The following is a 23,928-nucleotide window of genomic DNA, read 5'->3' on the forward strand; positions in this document are numbered from 1 at the left end:
CAGTCTATCTGACCAGCAATTCTGGTCTCTTTTATAGTTTTGAGTTTTGTTTCAAAAATTTCTCCCATTCTATGGAAGAATGATTATGTTAGAATTTTGAGAACAGTTGGTAGTGGTAGCTGGGTACCATCTAGTTCTTCCGATCTCAGTGTTGTAGAGACAGCTGTTTACATGATGAAAGGAACAGCTACAGGTGGTGGTGCAATGGCATAGCGTAAGGACGGGTACAATGTAGACACGGTGGGAACACAGGGACAAAACTGCCTTCTTTGCCTTGAAACCTGCCAGCAGCAAAGAATGCTAGATAAGAAACCGGCTTTGCTAACTACCAACGGTCGGGTAAGTTCTTACCCTCTGTCCTGGTGAGCCATCTCGTCCTGGTAAACCAATGCCTCCTGGGACACCCTAAGGAAAGCAAGGGCAAAAATGGACTTTGAGGCACAGAAATGAGTTCTCCTGTAACCCAGCTGATCTGATCCAGATCAAGGCCTCCAAACAAAGCTAATGGCATGAAGGTGAGGTCATTGTGACTTAGAATTCAGAACCCAGAAGTTATTCTTAGGAAATACGTGTCCCCTAGCAGAGCTCAGGCTAGGGAGCATCAGGAGACCCTTAGAAGGGGCTTACAGGCAATGATTACAGCTAGTCCCCAGAGTATGAAATTTGTTTTAGAGTTGAATTTGTACGTTAAGTCAGAACAGTGAGGTACGGTTACCATCTAATGTCAGGTTCAAACTTCTTTTTGTCCTGTTATATTGTACACAGTACCTGTCTGTTGTTACCATCCATTGTACATTGTAAGTGTCTGGAATCTTTTATAAAATAGGCTTTACATGAGTTAAATTTCTATTCAGGCACTGAAGGTAAGTCAGAGATTCACTTGTAACCGGGGACTGCCTGTTTAGGCAAACAGTCAAACAGCCTCTAATAAGGAAACCACTTATGGCCAAATTCATAGTCTTTCCCCTCCTTCCTGGCAAAACTCTAGACTAAAAATTAGAAATAATACCTGTGGTCCAGGCACACCAGTCTCTCCTTTTTCTCCTTTCTCTCCTGGCATTCCCTGAAAAACCCAAAGCACAAGAAAATGTTACAAGCACCTAATAAATTCTTCATCTTTGTGCACCTCCCACTCCTGACCGCGGCTTGGACATTTTAACATTAAATTGCTTCTGTGCCAACATCCAATGACAGAGCGTGTTACTCCTTACATAGGTGATGCTATTTACACACACATTCCTACGGCACTTCATTGTTGATTTACGCTACTGTCATCTCAATACACAGCCCACAGTGGAAGTGTGTGGAGGGGCTACTGAAACTTATCAGCCTGAGGTGTAGTTTAAAGTTTATATCAGTTTGTTTTGGGCTTGTTGATACAGTTTGTTTTGGGCTCACGGGATGTTAAAATGGGAAAACCAGCACAGGACCAGGCAGGTAGTAAGACCTCAACACGTTTGTTATAAGGAGTAGTAATTATACAAATTGGCACGTTCATGCTTTCTAAAATATGGACATAACTCTGTGAGGAAAACTTCTCAGCTAGAGAGATGTCATCAGATGAACAAAAGATGTCTACTGAGAGTATGGATTTGGATGCTTCATATATTTACTGTATAACTCGGTTTTAGTCATTAAATCTAGGTGCCTATCGGTAAGAAATTCAGAGAGTGGCATGCAGTTTGTTTTCAGTTGGAATTAAGGACTTTAGTGAGGAAATGCAGGCTCCTCAACTGCACCATCTGAAACCTGAATCTCTCACTCAATAGACTGCACTTCGATGCCCGTCCAGATAAAAATGTGACTAAGTGGCTTTCCGGAAGCTATTTCCACACTTACTACAAATACATACAGAAGAATTTAACATTAGTTAATATTTGTTTTGTTTGGGGTTTTATCACACCCAGGAAGGACTCGGTTCATCCAGGTTATACCCGCTAAGGCCTGTTTTTCTTCTACAGGCAAAATCCCTGTGGGTGTCCTTACTATCCATGCATGTACCTGTGTGTTATATAAAAGAGAAGCCCATCATTGAACAAAAAAATTGGCGAAAGACACAGCTAATGAATGGACCCATAGTCATTATGTATGTATTATGCAATTCATTTCTCAACTCTTTATTTTAGGGGTAAGCATGGACTAGGGCTCATTATCAAGGCACAGAAAACAAAAGATCATTCTTGGCAGCCTCACGGAGACGTAATAATAAAGCCCTTGGAAATCTTTCCACAACACTCACAGGCATTCCTTGAATGGAGAGCCCACTGGGTCCTTGGGGTCCAGGAGGACCCTGAGGTCCTAATGGGCCTGTTTCACCTCGAGGCCCCTCTGGTCCCTGAAAGGCAATGGAGAAAAATCAGGTCAGAAATTAGCTGGTCACTCTGATGCCCAAAAGATGTTTCTGTGTTCCCTTAGATAATTTCCACCTAAGACCTGAAACATTCATAGGAAAGGAAGACACCAAGCTTCATACGTTTCACCTCCCAGGCAAAATGTCATCAGCCAATCAGAAGAGTCATCAGTCAGCCAGAAGAATAAACACACTGGGATTGATTGCTGTAACTTTCTGTTTTGCTTCCTTAAAGAAGAATGCTACGCCAAATGTGTGAGTCACCAGACCACCCACACTCCACAACACATTTCAAAGGTAGAAAGGTCTCTAGACCACCCTCCTGGTCTGTGAAGCCTCCATCCCCACGCTGAACCTCATCAGCTCCATCTCCACTGCTGTCAATCACCGACCTCACGGGCACCCCTCTACATCGTGGGAGACATTCCACCTAGGCCTGGTTATCTTTCTCACCTCCATCCTGCCACCCTCCCCATGCTTCCTCAACACCTTTCCTCCAGTCCATGCTGCTTGAGTTCTTCTTCGTGATTTCTAACGCCAGCGTGTGGATTCTGCTGTGGTTGAGCTAAAAACTACATGACCTCTGCCATCTTACACCCAGACATTTGACTCGCCCACAAATGCACTTCCCACTTCTCCCATCCGGTGATTCCAGCTCATGCTATTCTCTTATCATATCCAGGCCTCCGACACATAGGCATCTTAATGGTCTGGAGGGTGATTCTAATCCTTGGGACAAAGAACAAGGGATGAAAAAGTAGAGCGGAGGAGGAGAGAGAGAGCAGTTGATGAGTAGGTTCCAACTCTTAACAACCCCATATGCGTCAGAGTAGAACTGGGGTCCGTAGTCTTTCAAGACTGAGTTTTTTGAAGTAGTTCACCAGGCCCTTTTTGCAAGGTGCCTGTGAATGGACTTAACCTTCCAACCTTTCAGTTAGCAGCTGACCACACCATCACTTGTACCACCCAGAGACGCCATCAGTGGGCTGGGACCTTCTTTCGTTTGCCTCCTCCTTCATTCCCACATTCTTTCCTAACGTGAAGGAGCCCTGGTGGGGTAGTGGGTTACACGCTGGGCTGCTAACTGCGAGGTCTGAGGTTTGAACCCATGAGGCACTGTGTAGGAGGAAGATGAGGTTTCTAACAGCCTCAGCCTCCACAGGGAGCTGTTCTACTGTTACTGAGTGTCCATGGAAATAATGGCAGCGAGTTTCTCAATGTGTTTCGCCCCCGCCCTTAAAAATTAAAAAAAAACTTGTTTGTTCTTGTTTCAGTTTTACACTATTCTTCATGCATTAACACGACTCAGTTCCGAACACCAAGTTGGTCATTAAAATCGGCATCGTGTGAGAATCAGCGCTATACCCCATCTTGGACACAAGTCGATACCCTGGTTGCTCACAGCCTCTGTCTCAGGGTGCATAGGGCAAAGGTAGACCACCCCACTTCCTCATTAACATTCCCCAGTATCACAGAGCCTGCAAAGTTAGGGGTGGTGGTCAGTGTTGCTCACCGTCTGCCACCACCTGCCCTGAGTGAGGACCTCACTTGTTCGGGGCCCACCCACCACACAGTACCTGCAGCCCTCACCTTCTCTACACCCTCCTTCCCCGTCAATTTTCCCAGCACCTTTGGGCCTCTCCAAGCCTCCCTTGCCTTCCCGAAACTTTGCGTCCTTGCACCATTGCCCAGTACCCACCGTGGCCACTCAGAGATGACACAGACGAACAGAAAAGGCATCCAGTGGCTGATCAGCCACCGTCCTTTGTGTGGCCAGTTGTCACTGCAGCCCCTGGCCTGGTTAGAGCCCTGGCCAGAGGCTTTGAAGGGGCTTCATAATCATTTTTTCAACACTGTCATAAATGCGAACTATCAAATAAGAAGATAGTTATCAAGCGTGGAAAACCCGCTCACGATGCTCAGCTCCATAGGTAAATACTACACACAGTTGGTAAGTACCCAGATTGAAGCAGTCCGTAAAGCGAGATGGACAGAGCTGAGATCACAGGGAACAACACGGTGAGAGGAGAGGCAGAGTCCTGCTACAAAGGACCTTGAAGGCCAGGCCCAGGAGTGTGAACTGTATTCTCCAAGCAATCGCATATGCCTGCGAGTGTTGAAGAGGAGGAAATAACCAGGTATCGACTTTAGGAAATGAAGACTCAATTAGAAAGTCAAACCACTGGATCTAGAAGACCAGTTGGAAGATATGTCAAAAGGCAGAGAAGAGATAGCGAGACCTGAACTCATTTAGTGGAAGGACTTCTGCCGGCCTATAGGATACCTTCAAACAAAGGAGAAAAACATGTATCTTGGCATGGCTTGGCATGGCATGGCTTGGCATGGCTCCATCTCCGTAGAGAGGCCCAAAGGTGCTTGGCATGGCTCCTGATGCCTTGACGGCTTTGGGCAATAGGAATGGAAAACAAAGCTGGGTATCTGATTTTACAGAGGAGCAAGGGAGAAGAAATCCCAAAGCTGAGAGATTCCCTGAGAGAGACCGCTGCCTGGTTGTGATGCAGTGTTTCCCCAAGGAAGCATCACGTGGTCGATAAAGGAAGCAGAAAATGGCAGAGACTGTGGTCCAAGCATAGAGAGAGACTGGCAGACAGAGACACACACAGAGAACACGACCCTCGAGACTACATCACTCAGAACATCGACACGCTTTTCTTTCTGACCCAGAAACCCCTCTTTTCATCGAGTGTTGGAATGCGCATTTGAGGGGAACGCACAGGTCTTTCAGAAACATGGAAAGTCAGTTGTAATTTCCACGAAACTCTAGGGAGCTTTCCTTTGCACAGGGTCCCTAGTGATGGACTTCAACATGATGGCAAATTGTGAGCGAGGAGGAACATTACCTTTGGACCCTGTTCGCCTTGTTGACCTTTTGGTCCTCGGAGTCCTGGGCCACCCTGGCAAACAGATGGTGAGTATTAGCACAAAGAAAATTCTCAAAGCACTCTATTCCGTCCACTTTCCTTGCAATGTGGATTATATTATTCTCATTTTGTCTAAAGGCCAACACATCGTGTAATGGTATACATTCTTCACGATTCTTTCCTGGAAATTTGCCACTTCCCCCAGCCCTCCTTGTCGACGATTTCATACTTGGAGAGCAGTTTGTTTGTTTTTCAGTATGCCAAACCACTTTAAGTCTCGAAAATGTACAGGATTCATTTTTTCAGTGCTACTAATGAGTGAAACTATTAAAATATGCTGTTGATTGAAAGTGTACTTATTTTATACCATAACTTTTAGGGGGAAAAAATTCAATAGAAATCTTTTTTAAAACCATACAAATGTAGTAATAATTTAATTTTCTTTACAAAGTTTTAAAAGAACATATGCGTGCCTGTGAAACTTCAATCATTTGCATTTCCCATCAGGACTTTTCCATATTAGCATATGTGTTTATATATTCTCTGTCTACAGATGTCTAACAGCATACATAATCTAGATATCTACACTAACTTGAGCAAATCCATTTGAAAAGAAACCAGTGTTAGCGCTGCAGTAATAGCAAATGATGACTGAAAGTAGAGGGGAGTAATAAACCTAGACTGCAATAATGTTATTACAGGGACCTAGACTTTGTTTTATTTTAGGAAGCAGCATATGAGCAAGAACCAATAGTGCTGAAGGAAGAAGTTCAAACTGTGCTGAATGCATTAGCCAAAAACAAGGCTCCAGGAATTGACGGGATACCCACTGACATGTTTTGGAAAGCTGAAGAAGCACTGGGAGCACTCGCTCGTCTCTGCAGGAAACCTGGAAGACAGCTACCTGGCCAACTGACTGGAAGAGATCCATCTTTGTGGCCACTCCAAAGAAAGGTGACCCAACAGAAGGCTTCACTCTAGAATGATATCATTGCTACTGCCCACGAGTAACACTTGGCTTAAGATTACCCGACAACAATTGCTGCAGTACGTTGTCCGGAAACTACCAGAAATGCAGGCTAGGTTCCAAAGAAGACATGGAACAAGGGATGTCGTTGCCGGCGTCAGGTGGGTCTTGGTTCAATGCAGAGAATGCCAGAAAGATGGTTACTTGTGTTTCGTTGACTATGCAAAGGCACTCGACGGCGTGAACCATAATAAACAGTACATAACCGCAAGAAGACTGGGAATTCCAGCACACTTGCTTGTGCGCATTCAGAACTTGTACGTTGATCAAGGGGTGGTTGTGCAAACAGAACAAGGAAACAGCATGATTTAAAATCAGGAAAGGTGTGCGTCAGGGTTGTGTCCTGTTGTTAGAGTTGTTCAATCTGGATGCTGAGGAAATCAGCAGAGAAGCTGGATTATATGAAGAAGAGTGTGGCAGCAGGACTGGGTAAAGCTCATTAACAACCTGTGGTGTGCAGCTGGCACACCTCGCTTGCTGAAAGTGAGGATGATTTGAAGCACTTGCTGACAAAGATCAAGGACTGCAGCCTTCAGTATGGCGTTCAACTCAATGTAAGGGAGCTCAACATCCTCACAATTTGACTAATAGGTAACACCGTGATAAATGGAAAAAAGGTTGAAATTGTCCAGGGTTTTGTCCTCCTTGGAACCATAATGAATGCTCATGGACGCACTCCAGAGATCAAAGGACATATTGCATTAGATAAATCTTCTGCACAAGACCTTTTTAGAGTATGGAAGAGTGAGGATGTCACTCGAAAGCCTAAGGTGCACCTGACCCAGGCCACGGTCTTCTCCATTGCATCATATGCATGTGACCGTTGGCCAGTGAATAAGGAAGCGTGAAGGAGAATCGATGCGTTTAAATTGTGGTGCTGCAGAAGAGTATTGGCCGTACGATGGACTGCTAAAAGGACAAACCGATCTGTATTGGAGAAGTAAGGCCATGTGCTCCTTTGAGTCAAGGATGGAAAGACTTTGTGTTACATGTTTGGACAAGTCTTCAGGAGAGACGAGTCCCTGGAGGAGGACATCATGTTTGGTAACAAGGAAGACCCTGCATGAGGCGGATTGAATGAGCAGCCACACCCATGGGCTGAGGCAAAGGCAGTACAGGGAGGCTGGCGCAGGGCAGTGCAGTTTCATTCTATTGTGCATCAGGTAGCTATGGCTCGGAGCCAACTAGGTGGCACCTAACAACAACACCGATTTTGTTCCTATTGAAGGCTCTGAGTCAAGGATTGGCTCTTTGTCAAAATGGGGGATGAGTACATTTTAGGAGGCCCACATGGGCCATGGATTGAGAATGTCTCTTTCATCTAGTCGAAAGGATTGAAAATCGAATAGCCTCCTTCCTATGAGATTCCAGTCTATTTCATGCTATGCTTACGACAACTGAAAATCATTTTGTGAACCAGCAGGACATTAGTATCACTTGGGAAAAACACCGGATCAAGTGATCTTGAAAGTTTTTTTCCAGCTTTTTTTTCTTAACCACTAAAATGGTTTAAGATATCATTATAAAATTATATTCTAGGTACGCAAATATGTGCCTATAGAAAATATCAGCTGTACGATGGTGTGGGATTATTTTGTGCGTGTAGTTTACCTATGTGACGTCTCTCCATTTGTCCTGAGTTTCCTTTGTGCTGACACGTGCTGACATGCAGATGTAACACATTCTTTGCACTGCTGCACAGTCATTCAAATCCATGATAAGTAAGCATTAGCTCTTTAAGCCATTTTCCTATCATTAGACAGTGAGTGTTGTTCTGATCCTGTGCTTTTACTATTAAGTCTGTGTTCCAAATAACTTCCTCATTCAGCCTTAAATACGAATGTTAATCATTCTCAGAGGAAGATACAAAAAATGGAAGTCTTCATAAAATGTGATAGGTGTATGCAGATATAGCTTCAAATGTCCCTCAGCTGTGCCAGCTTTTATATCTGCTAGTAGTTTGTTTACCTTTTTCCACCTTAATCGATAACCGATCTTGTTAAATCTTACACGTCTACCAAGGTGACGAATAAGAAACAGCAATTTACTCTCATTTTCATTTTCACCTCCCTGAAGGTTACCAGGTGAGATCATCTTTGCACAACGTTTATCCGTGTGCGTCTTATGCTCACTGTAACTCCCTGTTTGTATAGCTTACCCCGTTTTCTTTGGGGTTGCCTTTGTTTCTTTCAGGCACAGAAACCCTTCATGATCTTGGATACGATATTCCTTTAAGGTGCTAAAGCACGCAGTTGTCACTTTGAGGACCGAGGTGCGCCCGACCCAGGCCAGGGTGCTTTCCGTCCCCTCCTATCTTTGGGAAAGCTGGACAATGGCTCAGTGGACTGGAGAAGAACGGGTATGTTTGCATGATAGTGCTGGTGCACAGTATTCCAAGTCCTGTGGGCCGCCAGAAGAAGGAGCAAATCTTTCTTGGAAGAAGTCCAGCCAGAGCACTTAGGAGGGAAAGACTGCAGAGAGACCAGGTCCTGAAGAAGGACACCGAGCTCGGTAAATGACGGGCAGTGAAAAAGGAAGACCCTCAAAGAGACGGGTTGATGCTGTGGCTGCAACAATGGGCTGGAAAGAGACGGGTTGATGCTGTGGCTGCAACAATGGGCTGGAAAGAGACGGGTTGATGCTGTGGCTGCAACAATGGGCTGGAAAGAGACGGGTTGATGCTGTGGCTGCAACAATGGGCTGGAAAGAGACGGGTTGATGCTGTGGCTGCAACAATGGGCTGGAAAGAGACGGGTTGATGCTGTGGCTGCAACAATGGGCTGGAGCCTAGGAACCACCGTGAGGACGGCACAGGCGGGGCGTGTGTCACTGTGTTGGGCAAAGGCTCGTTCACTCTGCGTCACAGCCAAATAGATGGTACCTAGCAGTGACAAATCTGTGACGTGTTGCAAACATATTCCCCGAGGCAGGCAGGCTACGGAAGAGCCTTCCCTGGTTCCCCGCCACGTTTAGGCTGACCACTTGAAAGGCCAGTAACGATGATGATGAACACATCGTGTCTACAGAAAGGGCAGGGTCTGAGCATACACACCATTCGCTCGGCTGGAGACAACACAGCCGCAATCTGCTTCCATGGAGGTTATAGGCTAAGAATGGGGCAATTCTACCCTGTCCTATACAGTGACCAGCTGGTAGACTCAACTGGACAGGATACAACAACTATAAAGACTATTAAAGATGCTAGATAGTTGTTTTCAAAGACGGCTTTGCAACCGGACATCGGCATGGTCACCATTTGAGGTCAATGTGACCGACAGGGAACGGGCCTAAGAATGAAAATCTGAAGCACTGAGGAGCCACGTGGGCAGCTGAGACCAGCTCGGGTCCTTGCCGACGTAGCATCGTCTGCCTTCGGACGGCCTCCCTCTGAGCCATTCGCTGAACAGTGACTGTTCTCACCTCCTGACCATTACACTACTCGGGTGGCCAGGTTTTCCATATTCCTGGCAACCTAATATACACCAAAGAACATACCCAGTCTATCACAATTCTTTCTAACTCACATTTGAATCATTATTTTTTTAATTGACTATTTTGCTCTAGTGTCATGATTTGTCTCACAGGTAATCACACCATAAACATTATGAATAATAGTGAGGAATAACTTTTTATACCTGTAGCTTACTTTCTGCCTTATTCCTAACTCTCATCCGTGAGCACAAGAATCCAACAAATTTTTGTACACACACACACAAAATCCATCTTTTGAATAAGAAAGAACACACATGGGAAAACATATATATTTCTTTCACCATGCTCTCCTCTTGAGTGGCATGTAATTCTGCTTAGTGAATTCCTGAACATAACTAAGGTCTATCATTGTTCAGGCTTTCTTGTACATTGTTGGGAATACTATGTCATAAATGGGTTATTTAAATCATGGAAGATTTCAACGAGTTCCCCTTATTTTACATGCCTTCTGCCTTCAGGTAAGAACTCCAAGCTTCTCTTTCTCTCCTCCGCTGTACTTTTCTCTTTGGAAAGCTTGATGCTTACTGTCAAATATAAATATTAATGACTTGTTCCAGCAACGTTGCAGATTTGAAAGCCCTCCAGCCACAAACACTTATTAAAATAAAATAAACGTCATTGTAACTAAGAATGGGATCTTAATTAATCTTGAGATGAATGAAGAAGGAACTGGAGTCATAGACACAAGCACTAAGACTGCTTCCAGGAGGATGGAAGGAGACAAAGAGGCTCCCTGGGAAACTCGTGAAACTGGAGCAAAGAAAAAGCAAGGAAATATGAACTTGGACCTATGATCTGGGAAGGAATGGTTAAAATGTGAGCCATTCTTCAAAGTTCAGAAGCTTTGAAACATACATTCTGAAAAAGGAGGGGGGTGAGGTTGTGACAAAAATACCGGCTGGTAGGTAGGAGGGTTACCCAGTGGCACAGTCTTTAAGCGTTTGGCTGTTAGCTAAAAGGCCAGCAGTTCAAATCCACCAGCCTCGCCATGGGAAAAGATACAGCAGTCTGCTTCGGCAAATGTGCCAGCCTCGGAAGCCCCATGGGGTAGTGCCTCTGAGAGTCACAGCCCCTCAATGGCAATGGTTTGAAGAGGAGGACCCAGATGCCTCGCCTGAGCTATGACTTGAAACCAAACTGGTCCATCCCGAGGTGCAGCGGTCCAATCTTGGGCTTCTGACACTAACTCTTCACAGCACTGGGCAGCTCGGTCGTTCGCCCACAGAGTGGTTGCACGGTTTGTCCAGGCAACTTTGAGCTCTGACTGGCATGTTCACCGTTACCTTTCCATGTGGTGCATCGATTGCTGGTTTACACTTTCCTACCCACTGGCTCTGTCTTTCTTTTTTGTAATCATGTTATTGAGGGCTCGTACAATTCTTATCACCATCCATCCATCCATCCATCCATTGTGTCAAACACATTGTACATAGGTTGTCATTATCATTCTCAAAACATTTGCTTTCGACTTGAGCCCTTGATATCAGCTCCTCATTTTCTCCCTCCCTCACCATTCCCTCATGAACCCTTGATAATTTGTAAATTATTATTATTATTATGTCTTAAACTGTCCAATGTCTCCCTTCACCCACTTTTCTGTTGTCCATTCCCTGTGAGGGGTTATATGTCGATCCTTGTAATTGGTTCCCCATTTCTACCCCACCTTCCCTCCTCCCTCCCGGTATCGCCACTCTCACCACTGGTCCAGAGGGGTTCATCTGTCCTGGATTCCCTGTATTTCTAGTTCCTATATGTACCAGTGTACATCCTCTGGTCTAGCTGGATGTGTAAGGTAGACTTAGGATCATGATAGTGGAGCGGGGGCTTGGTGCAGGGAAGAAGCCTTAAAGAACTAGAGGAAAGTTGTATGTTTCATCATTGCTACACTGCACCCTGACTGGCTCATCTCCTCCCCATGACCCTTCTGTAAGGGGATGTCCAGTTCCTACTTGCTCTTTCTTCACACACAACTTTCTCTGGCATGATTTTTATTTTTCCTAAAAAATATATCTTTTTGATGCTTCTGAAAGAAGAGACTGAACTGCCATAATTCCACAAAGGATTAGAAAATATCTTCCCCTAAGGAACATTAGTTAGTAGCTGGTCCTCCTATGATCTGGGGAGCATACTCCTTCCCATTGGGACCCCGCTGGTGGAAGCTGACTGAGCACCATCCTGTCCACACTTGAGCCAGATGGAAAACATGGGGGGTGGGCATAAAGAAGGGGCATTTGATTTTTATTTAAGGACATAGAAGCAGGCATGAATTACTACTGCCCACTCGCTTGAGGACTTCTTCCTCCAAATACACCCAAGTTTCACTGTGACTATGTGTATGTATGATGCATGTGTATGAGTGACCTATAAACTTCAGGCACTTAACAGTAGACCCGGAATATGCCAAAGGAAAAGCATCACGTACGTCTCGCCCCGAAGTGTGTCTGATCACCACGGGCTCTCACGCTGACATGCTGGAGATGCTCACTCAACATAACACCAGGGGTTTGAGAGCAGCGGAACTTCAAGACACCGTGCTGGGGAACACTGCTCTGTACTCGCCTGCGGCCTGACAGGAACAGTGGCCAGTGCACTGTGGAACATACATCCTTGATTCCAATTCCCAGGTTAAACCACACACAACACCTTCCATCTGGCTAAGGTTTTACAGTGCACTAAGCACATCTTACATCTTACCTCATGTTTTCCTCATAATACCAGTAAAGTCGCCCTGCCCTCGAGTCAATGCTGACTTACAGTGACTCTACAGGACAGGGTAGAACTGCCCCTGCGGGTTTCTAAGACTGCAATTATTTACAAGAATGGAAAGCCTCCTCTTTGTCCCGTGGAGCGGCTGATGGTTTTGAACTACTGAACTTTGGGTTAGCAGTCCAATGTAGACCTGCAACGTCCCCAGGGCTCCATCCACTTAAATAGGTGGGGGCTACACCAGCCTGTGATCATGAGGTGACGACAGGATCAGGTATCAGGCATCAGGAGACCAAAACCAAACAATCATATCTATACGAATGGGGGAAGGCGGCGGTGGGGAAGGCTCAGAGTTGAGAGCCAAAACCCAGCTGTAGATAATTGGACATCCCCTCACAGAAGGGTCACAAGAAAGGGACGAGCCAGCCAGGGGTCAGTATAGTACTGATGACATACACAGCATTTCTCTAGTTCATTAATGTCCCTTCTCCCCCGCCACCCACTATCATGATCCCAGGTCTACCTTACAAATCCGGCTAGACCAGAGCATGTACACTGGTAGAGACAAGAGCCCTCAACACACGGAATCCAGGACAGGTAAACCCCTCAGGAACAATGAGAACAGCAATACCATGAGGGTAGGGGGAAGGTGGGGGAGAAGGAGGTGACAGGGGGAACTGATCACAATGATCGACTTATCACCCACCCCACAGGGGGTCAAACAATAGAAACGTGGCTGAAAGGGGACAGTGGATGGTGTAAAATATGAAAATAAAAATAAGTTTTAAATTATCAAGGGTTCATGAGGATGGGAGGGGAAGAAAATGAGGAGCCGATACCAAGGGCTCAAGTAGAGTTGTGGAAATGAATGATGTTGGCAACATATGCACAAATGTGCTTGATATAACTGTTTTATGGATTGTTATAAGAGCTGTAAGAGCCCCCAATAAAATGATCCAATGTTAAAAAGTGGGTGTTATTTATGCAGAAGTCAAAGGTTCAAGGTGATTCCGGGACCTGTCTACTTGTGTGAGCTACATTGGAGCCAGTCTTGACTTGCCCATGTATCCACTGTGGCTCTTCTTCAGCACACCTCTCTGAAGAAACGCTTATCATCCCCTTCCACCGGGTAGACATACAATAAAATGAGCCATTAAACAGATTACAAAAATTATTTTGTCATTATAATCCTCTCTCCTTCCCTCTTTCCTACAGGAATTTCAAACTCGTAGCAACGATGACGACTTGGGCTCAGGTAGAGTATTTCTTCTGGTGAACGCAAATCCCTCCCTTCACCATGGAAATGCTGCTTCAGAATGGGCAAAGGAGCGGGACGGAAATCTTCCAGGAACAAGCACAGGGCCAATGGTCAAGGCATTTAGACTGGAAATAAACAGCTGCCATTAAAGAGAAGGCTGTGACTCTATTGAGATGGGAGAGGTTGTAGTTTGGTGCCATGGAGATGGCTCTGACCCACCGCAACCCAGTGCGCACGGAATGAAGCACTGCACGGTCCTGCACCATCCTTCAAGTTCTCCTCTGCCTAAGTCCACTGCTACAGCCACTGTGATGACCCATCTAACTGAGGGGCCTCTTCTTTCACAGCCACTGTGATGACCCATCTAATTGAGGGGCCTCTTCTTTCTCACTGCCCCTCCACTTTACCAAGCACATCCTTCTCCAGGGACCAGTCTCTCCTGGCAATATATCCAAAAGAGGTCACACAAAGTCTCGCCACCCTTGCCTCTAAGGAGCACGCTGGCCATCCTTCCTCCAAGACAGATTGGTTTGTCCTTTTAGCCAACCATTCTGCTTTCGATAGTCTTCCCCAGCACCATAATTCAAATGCATCAATTCTTTTTCGGTCTTTCTTCTTCAGTGTCCAACTTTCACGTGCATATGGGGCAATGGATAATACCGTAGCTTGGGTCAGGCGTATGTTAGTTCTGAAAGTAACAGCATCCTTGCTTTTCAATACGCCTGAGAGGACTTGTGCAGCACATTTACCTAAGAAAATGCATCATTTGATCTCTTGGCTGCAGCTTCCTTGAGCGTTGATTGTGAGTCCAAGCAAGACACAATCCTTGACAATTTCAACCTTTTCTCCATTTATCATGTTACCTGTTGGTTCAGTCTGCTTTACACAGAGTCGTGATCCATCATGAAGGGTTCTGGTCTGCTTTACACGGAGTCGTGATCCGTACTGAAGGCTGCGATCCCTGATCTTCATGGACATGATCAGCAGTGTGGTATGATGGGTGAGTGTATCTCTGACCAGCAGTGTGGTATGATGGGTGAGTGTATCTCTGACCAGCAGTGTGTATTATGGGTAAGTGTATCTCTGACCAGCAGTGTGGTATGATGGGTAAGTGTATCTCTGACCAGCAGTGTGTATGATGGGTGAGTGTATCTCTGACCAGCAGTGTGTATGATGGGTAAGTGTATCTCTGACCAGCAGTGTGGTATGATGGGTAAGTGTATCTCTGACCAGCAGTGTGGTATGATGGGTAAGTGTATCTCTGACCAGCAGTGTGGTATGATGGGTAAGTGTATCTCTGACCAGCAGTGTGTATGATGGGTGAGTGTATCTCTGACCAGCAGTGTGGTATGATGGGTAAGTGTATCTCTCCTGCCCTGTCCAGGCTCTTCCTCTCCTTCACCAACCCTCTCCCTTTGTAAGTGATGGAAGCCCTGGCTGCCATCTTGACCACAAGCTCCCAAGAGACAAAAACATATTGTTGGTTTGGTTGTTGGGCCCTGTCCAGTGCGTTCTGACTCACACTGAGTGGCCTTGTGGACACCAGAATGCCGTCCTCACCACTGGTTTGTGTCTGACCCAGGCCGCAGCTACTGTGTCCATCCGTCTTGCCCTTCCCCTGCCCTGCGACTTCCCACGGCAACATGCCCTTCGCCAGGGACTAGTCTCTCCTGATAAAGTAGGTGAGAGGAAGTCTCATTACCCGCATTGCTAAAGGGCATTCTGGCTATCTTTCTTCCAAGACAGAATTGTTCATTCTTCTGGTGGTTCACGGACTTTTCAATAGTCTTTTGCCAACACCGTAATCCACACGCATCAATTCCTCTGACGTCTCCTTTGTCACTGTCCAGCTCCCACAGGCACGGGAGGGAGGCAAGCAATGGAAAATACCATGACGTGAGTGGGGCTCCCCTTGGATCTCAAACGGATATCTTTGCTTTTTATCACTTTAAAGAGCATATGTATACAACTAAGTAACCCACAGGCAAGGCCTTAAGTTCAGTGCCCAATATTAATGGATGTGTGATTATGAATGTCTGATTATTCATAGAGTATTTAAAAACCTAGGAAGCCCAAACTCGGCAAGACTTACTGGTGGGCCTGCTGGTCCCAGAGCCTTGGTGCTGCCTTCCGAGCAGGAGCAGGAATGTGGAAGTTCTGGGCAGGTCTCTTCATCTCTCTGAGGAGGGGAATGAGAACAACTGTTAATAAGGCAGTCTAGACAACTCTTATTGAAGATTAAAAAGGCAGGGCATATTTTTCCATAATAATAAATCTTTTCAGCATAGGAAAAATGGATGTTACCTAGGAGTCACAAACTACAAAACACAGCGCCATCCAGTTCTGTTTATTTGTTCTCATAGAAAGAAAAAAACACAGAAACTCACTGTCATTGAGCCATATCCAAGTAATAGTGACCCTATGGGACAGTGTAGAAGGGACCCTGTGGGTTTCTAGGGCTGTAAATCTTTATGGCAGCAGAAATCCTCGTCTTTCTTCTTCACAGTGGCTGGAGGATTCGAACTGCTGATCTTTGAGTTAGTAGCCCAATGACTAACATGTTACCCACTACACACCACTAGGGTTCCTTTCACCAGCTCCTAAGGATCTTAAAATATGAATTATTATTCCTGTATGTATGTATGTATGTGTATGTGTGTATATATTATATATATGATTCATTAATTACATGGGTATTAATAAAAAGAGGAAATGGTTTTCTAGTAGCATTGCATAGATTATATACTCTATCCTTGCAATTCAAAACCATGTGGCCAGCAAGCCTCGGGTGCTCCAGGCACGGTGGGATGTTTAAAAAGTTTAAGGGTAATGCAGCAATAATCAGCATTCATTGGACTTCACTTGAACCACAGGCTCAAGGTAACTGACAGTTCTAACAAGATTTCAACGCCGGCATTCATGGAGAAGTGGCTTGCGGCAGTTGCTGTGATAAAAAGCACGCCCATGGGAAAAGTCAGTGTGGAACAGGGAGCAGGGGCGGCGGGCTGCCCAAGCGAAGGGACTATGCAGTGCCCAAGGAGCGCTTATGCACAGGGCTGCAATCTGAAGGGTCAGTTGCCAGCTGCTCCCTGGGAGAAAGACGTCGGGGAAGGTCAGAGAGCATTTCTACCCTGTCCTATAGGGTCACTGTGAGTCTGCATTGACTCGATAGCAGTGAGCTAGGTTTTGTTTATTCTGGTCCCGTGGCCAATATGGACATACATCCTGTTAGTAGACAATTGTTGTTGTTAAGAATAAAAACAACAGATACATTTTCTTCCAGTTTGTGTATCTTACTTTTTTATACAGCCACTAAATTTGTTAACATCAACACTTCTTCAGTGTCCGGAACTAATTCAAAGATGGAAATGAAAGCTATTTCCTTTGGCCTAGATTGCACCATAAGAAAATTTCTGAGACACTATGGAATTTGTGAACCGAGCAGTGGCTCGCGGAATGGGTGGATAGCACATGAGCATATATGGTGGTCCTGGCATGCCTCTTTCTTAACCTCTTTCTAATTCTAACTCTCATCACAATAAACCATCTACGACATGAGTGTGGAGAAATGCCTTTCCATCTTCAGAGAAGATGTAATACAATTTTAAATAATTTCTAAAAAGAACAGAAAAAATCATGAAAGCATTCTTACCAGGCCTGGGAGTTCACAGCATTTGTCTTTATTGGCCCATAATGTGGAACAAACAATATCGAACATCTGTAACTGGAACTGTATTTAAAAAGAAAATCAACAGTCAATAAAAGTACATAGGTATGTTTGTGATTAACAACTTCAGATTATATGAGGGGCTTCAAGAAGTTCATGGGAAAATGCCATTATCCCTTAATTCCATTTTTTCATGAACTTTATGAAGCCCACCTATATATTATGTAAATACACTATCAATAACTTTGCAATTTTAATAAGTAAATTAAAAATAAATTCAACAATACCAAGGTAATTTTGCCCCTCAAACACACTAGAATGCAATATTTGTCTCTAATTGCTCCATCACCATCCAGAGCAGGGGGGCTCACACGTTTGCAGCCTGCAAGCTACTTATAAAATGACCAAGTAAAAAATGATCTTTACCAACTACAACAATGCAAAGCATACACCTATTTTTATTTATTAAATTTATTCATAAATGCATTGAGGATTCTTTATATGTACAATGTATGTTTAAGTACCTTGCATAACTGCATGAGTCCAACACAACACAATGAACGATGCACATTTTCTGTCATTGCCCGAGTTTACTCTGATGACTTGTCCTGAATGGAATGAGCCAGGGATGCACAGTCCTGACGGTAGCTGCTGACAGCCAACCTCAAGCACACTTCCAAATGATCATCAGGCATGGTGGAGCGGTACTTGGACTTAATGATCTTTATGTGGGGAAAGGCTGGCTCGCATAAATCAGTAGAGCCCATGCAGTCAAGGAGTTAGCACATTTTCTCATGTTTGGGTACTTTCCCTCTGCGAGTAAGTTCCAGAACTGTTCATGCCTCTGGACTTCAGCTGAATGTCGGCTTGTAGTGCCAAAATCTCCCATTCCGTATGAAAGTGATGCGTTTTGGTCTTCTTACTTGGTCCAGCCCCACCACCCCCCACTCATTTTAATATCCTTTCTTACGTTTAAGAGAAAATAACCAAGTCTAAAAATTGGCGGTAACTTAGCTCGTCAGTTTTGCTGCACTTAGAGCAGTTGTTTGCGCATGCGTTTGACACCTAAGCTTGCATCCGATTGGCTGCGCTGTATGTCAGTTAAGTAACAGGATTGATGATAGGCTTACGTCTGTTTTTTTTAATGCCATGTGATCTACCCGCACTACATTTGCGATCCACCTGCTGAGCAGCTCTGCTCGAGAGAGAGTCCTGTACTTCTCACAGCTCGCCCTCTGGCGAGTCAGCTGAGCGCCTCTGGTGAAGGAGCCCTGCACTATCTGTTATCCTAAATGCCCCCCTCATCACACGGCCCCTCCAGACAGCTCTTCTCTAGCACATCTCCCGCCATACAGTGTGATTATTTATAGCATCTCCTCCTAGCGCGTGACCTCTTCATAGGACAGGAAATCACGGATTCATCTCTGCGTCTGGGATCCTCAGGGATGGATATGAAGTACACATTGAGGCTTATTGAATTAATTCCAACATCATCCATTTATTCCTGCACTCGGCATTTTTTTTTCTTTGGTGCGCAATGCAAGACAGATCGTATGCAGATTTCCAGAACACAAGAATAAACAAAACCTGACCCCTGTCATCAAGGAACCTACCCTACTTTGGGAGACGGACCCAGGAGCTACTATTGTATATTGTATAATATACAGTAGCATTAAATGTTATGTCAGAGTCACATATGGGATTGAGAGCAGCTGTGCTAAATGATGTTTTTATTTAAGCCATCAGTCGTACTATAAATATTTAGACAATCGTGCTCCACTCATATATGTTGGCAATCACTCATTGTGCTGTTTGAAATACAGACAAACATCGTTATACAAGCATGCACCGCAGAATATCCCATTGCCAAGGTGTCCATGGCTCCAATCACAGACTCTATTATATTAATATTTTGAGTTACATACAGTGGGGCATAATAAAAATCAGGCGATCCTTTGCAAAGAGCTTCAAACCATTATTGTTGTATTATTATGCTAACGATGTTTTAGTATATCTGGCGTGGTTCCTTGATATTTTGCATTTGTAGAATGGTTAACTATCTCCTATAATTGATGTTAGATTAAAAATATATACCTAACTGGCTAGCATACATAAAAATTCAATTTAAAGACAGAATTAAAAATGGGACTCATTTGTGATCCGGAAACCAGCAGTGTACAACGCCATGTTCACACACCACCCAAATCACCTAACATCCTACTCCACAGAACATATGGACCTTATATAACTGTACCATTTATTAAGGACTAACAACGGAATCATTTTTATATTATATTTAATATTACATTTCTTATAATGTTTTATTTCTTTAAAATACATTACACTATCATATTATATTTAATAATGTTCTATTATTTTCAGATATTAAGCGTGCCACTAGTTTCAAAGCTGGGAAAATTGAGGAGGTCATATTATTTTTAAGTCTGCAACTGTTCTCCATAATGCTATTTATAGAAATGGAGTCTTTCTTTCATCTTAAGGAATAGGACCTCTCCCTTGTCAACCTAAAGGGTCCCCTGAATGGAAATGGGAATGCCTGAGTAGTGGCACTACCAAATAACTTATTAAAAATTTATACATAAAAATTAAAATGCATACAATACAGTCTGGTAAAAACCACATACTTCATACAGCCAACAAAATGAGATTCTGGAAAAGGAAAGACTTTAGAAAGAATTCAAGGGGAAGGTGGGAGGGATAAATCCATGGAACACAGGCATGGAGTAAAAGTAGTCTTCGTGGTATTGTGATGGTAGATACATGATATTATACATTTAGCTAACAAAGACAAAGATTTAACCCTAATGCAAAATGTAGAGTCTAAGTAATAATAAAGTATTAGTATTGGTCTATCAATTTGGACAAATCCACCATATATTGTAAGATAACAACAGGAGAAATTGGGTATGGTGAAGTTTACGGGAACTCTCTGTATTTAAAGAATTTCTCTGTATATCTTAAACTGCTTTAACATTTTTTTAAAAGGATCACAGTTTTATGGTCCAGTTAACTGCTCTGGTAACAGGTCCATTGCTTCTGTTCTACCTGCTAGTTCTTCACATAGTGCCTAGGCTCATAAGGTTTGCAGGTAGTGATCCAAGGCCTGACAGTGACTTTTCACTCACCAGGAAGAGCAGATGAGGAGGAGACTCGGGCAGAAATGTGTGGCTGGTTTGCTTCCATGAACAACTGCTAGCTTCACCATAAAACCTGGGCAGGATGGCACCTGCCTGCCCCTTCCAAACATTTGGATCAAAGATTCCTTAGAACAGCGGTTCTCAACCTGTGGGTCATGACCCCTCTGAGGGTCGAACAACCCTTTCACAGGGGTGGCCCGATTCATATAGTCACAACAGTAACAAAATTACAATTATGAAGTAGCAATGAAAAAATTTTTATATATATGGGAAAGATGAGATTCAATGAAAACAATCTTATAGTTGGGAGTCACCACATGAGGAACTGATTAAAGGGTCGTGGCGTTAGGAAGGTTGAGAACCACTGCCTTAGAAGAATCCTGCTCAAAAGGGGAGAGATGCAGATCAGAATTTCAAATTCTCATGGAATCCAGACTTCTGGATCCATGGAGGAGGGATCACCCCCTGGAACCATTAGCTTATGGTAATCTTTAAACTGTAAGCCAAAATGGTCCCTGCAGCCTTCTTAAAACCAAACACAGTGTAGCTTAGTTTTAAAAAAAGAAAGAAAAAGGTCTACCTTGAATAGTATGCTCTTTTAAGAACTGTCTGCACGGACTAAAACTGACAACAGTAACTGATTTGAAAGGACCCCAGGGGCTGACGGGTGTCTGTTAATGCGGGAGAACAACTCAGAAAAGGAGGTGAGACACTTGAAGAATGGAAGCCGTGTCTCTAAATTTTGCATGGAGACACTGTTAAATTGGTGTGTGTTGCTATGCATATTCTTATCAACAACAAAATAAATGAAGCTAAACAATGGAAAAGAAAGGAAAATGCCCATGCAGTGTCACCAAAGAATCTGTGCTGTCTGAAGTAAAGAGACTGAAATCAGAGTTGTAGCCTTGAAGAAGCTTGGCTTGCAGCCAATGGCAATCCCAGCCTCGTTTTGCAAGGCCAATAAACAAAAAGAGAAAGAAACCCCCGTGGCTTGTAAAAGCAGATGTGTGAGTCAAGGCGCCATGCTTCCTAGGCACATCCGTGTACCCGTTGAGGAAATACATGTGCAGCTTGCTGCCCTCCCCCCACCCCGATGGATCGGTTAAACACCTTTCAAAACATGTACAGAGCAACCATCCAACAAAATGATAACCCTTTGAAACATCTCTAAGTTAATGTTCCTGCTCATTTCATGAATGGCGGCAGCGAGACGATCTCCAGGGGCAGAGGTTGGGTCTACAAAGGGAGACTCGCTGGGTGGAAATCCAGACTCATTGACTCAGAAAGGGAAATGTTCTGAGCAGGTCCTTCACGTCTTGGAGGGTCAGCTTCCTCACCTACAAAATCCGTACAGTGGTAGTTATGGGCACTGATGAGGAGGCCTGCTGGTGTACTGGCTTACACTACAGGCTGCTCACTGTAAGATACGCAGTTCTAAACTACCAGCGGCAACCCAGGGGCGAGATTAGGACAGCCACGCTGTGAAGAGTTACCGTCTCGACAACCCACAGGGGCAGTTCTACTCGGTGCTCTGGAGCTGCTATGCGTGAGTCTCGATATGGGTACTATGAAGATAAAATAAATTTATACATAATTGTATATTATAGAATTGTGTATTAATTCCATATAATTAATATTAACATGAGGAAATATTTAAAGCACTGCCTGGGACATCCTTATCAGAAGTAATAAATATTATTTTGAAATTCTGTTTACTTTCCTGTTGTCTTTCAAGTGCCAGAATATGTAATTCACGAGTTTTTGAAAAATGGAATCAAAAGTCACGTATGGAAGGCAGGAAAATTATAATAATTTGTTTCCATAATAATCATGTTATCTTTTTTATATTTTGGCTGAGAAAAATTTGAACAAATAATCACTACAGGAGCAGGCAGCGTTGGTTGTCAACATTAACTATGTGCAAGACACGCTACGCACGGCACATATCAATTCAGCATCAGGTCACAAGGATGCAGTATGGGACTGATAATGCCAGTTTTGTTTTCGACATACAGTTGGGGATGAAAGAATTTAAGTCAGTTAGACCCATGCTGAAAGCTCAACTTCAACTGGGATCTGAATATCACGGTTCATTCTCTGGTGGTTGCTTTATTGTAAATGAATCACTGGGCTAATGTTTGAAATGCAGAGACCTCAGGCTCACCCTGTGGTGCCATTTCATCCCGAGACACTTGTTCAAAGAGGCCAATTATGACAGCAGGAGGGCGACTCAGCTAAGTATGCGAATCATTCATCCATTCAGAAATTTTCCATTTCTGAATAAAGCCTTCAATATAAAAATGTTTTGATGAGTGGCAAGATTTACTTAAAGCAAGGCCTTTCACTAGCTCTAATATGTGTTACACTTCCCTAAAATTTTCAAATAAACATTCACCATTTAATAACATACTCCAGCACAATGTCTACATACACACGTTTGGCTTGACGTGTGCCTATGAAGTTCTTGGGGTCACACGACCACATGCTATTTACTTTTGGGATTGAAGGCCTATCGTGAGCTCCAAGAAGCCAGAATTCTCCTCCAAGGAATGCTGCCTGCTCTGTCTTTTCTTTTCCAAGTCACATATAGTCAACGGTTTTTTCTTGGTGAGGACAACCCATTTATTCATAAGTGTCTAAATTTGTAACACATTAGCTTCCTCATCCTTTATTTAGGGTTTTCCCTTCTAGGATAAAGGAGTCTTAGGGGTGTAGTGGGTTATGTGGTAGGCTACTAACCCCAAGGTCAGCAGTTCAAACACATCAGTCTCTCTGAGGGAGGAAGATGAGGCTTTCTACTCCCTAAAGATTTAGTGCCTCAGAAACCAAAAGGGACCGTTCAACTCTGTGCTAGAGTCACTGTGTGTCAGAATTGAGTCCATGGTGGTGGCTTTTATTAGGTTTTCTCCCAAGGAACTGGTCTTGGGGTTGGTTTTAAAGACAAAAAGCAAACAACTCTGGTTTGTATTCTAAAACCAATGACACACATATTTGTACAAATTATATGGGGCACTGCAGATGTGTATGCCTTAAATATGTGATTCACAATACGTCATATTTCAGGTAACTAAGGCACAATGGCATGCTTATTCTACTGTTGCTTTTTCTGCATGACTAACGAAACGGTTAAAGATATCTGCGCACACAAAAAGAGAATCATAACCTCCAACTTTCATTTTTTCCCCCGAAGGACTAGCTAGCCAACTGCAAAGGTTCGTTTTTCATTGTTGGACATTTTTGTCTGGGTGTGGCCCCGAAGCAAGTCATTTGGGATCAAACGTTAGCATGAAAATAAGATTAAAATATTTCTCAGTGGTTGAGTCACTAAGATCTGTGGCTGGAAATTAAAATTTACTCTGGCTCCACTTTCCACTCAGTCCCAGATCTC

General features: G+C 44.0%; 1 protein-coding gene across 3 annotated transcripts in view; it reads right to left on the reverse strand.

Annotated features, from left to right (window-relative positions):
• COL14A1 (collagen type XIV alpha 1 chain) overlaps positions 1-23,928 on the reverse strand; it is a 218,803-nt gene that overhangs the window by 54,334 nt on the left and 140,541 nt on the right. For all 3 annotated transcript variants that reach the window (XM_075549323.1, XM_075549322.1, XM_075549324.1), the window contains exons 35-40: positions 17,368-17,445; positions 15,808-15,894; positions 5,212-5,265; positions 2,240-2,335; positions 1,010-1,063; positions 352-405 (exon numbers count right to left, since the gene is read on the reverse strand). In XM_075549323.1, coding sequence (XP_075405438.1) covers positions 352-405; positions 1,010-1,063; positions 2,240-2,335; positions 5,212-5,265; positions 15,808-15,894; positions 17,368-17,445 — 423 coding nt within the window. The remainder of the gene's footprint in view (positions 1-351; positions 406-1,009; positions 1,064-2,239; positions 2,336-5,211; positions 5,266-15,807; positions 15,895-17,367; positions 17,446-23,928) is intronic.

This window comes from Tenrec ecaudatus, chromosome 5, assembly GCF_050624435.1.
Source record: "Tenrec ecaudatus isolate mTenEca1 chromosome 5, mTenEca1.hap1, whole genome shotgun sequence".
NCBI classification, from domain to species: Eukaryota; Metazoa; Chordata; class Mammalia; order Afrosoricida; family Tenrecidae; genus Tenrec; species Tenrec ecaudatus.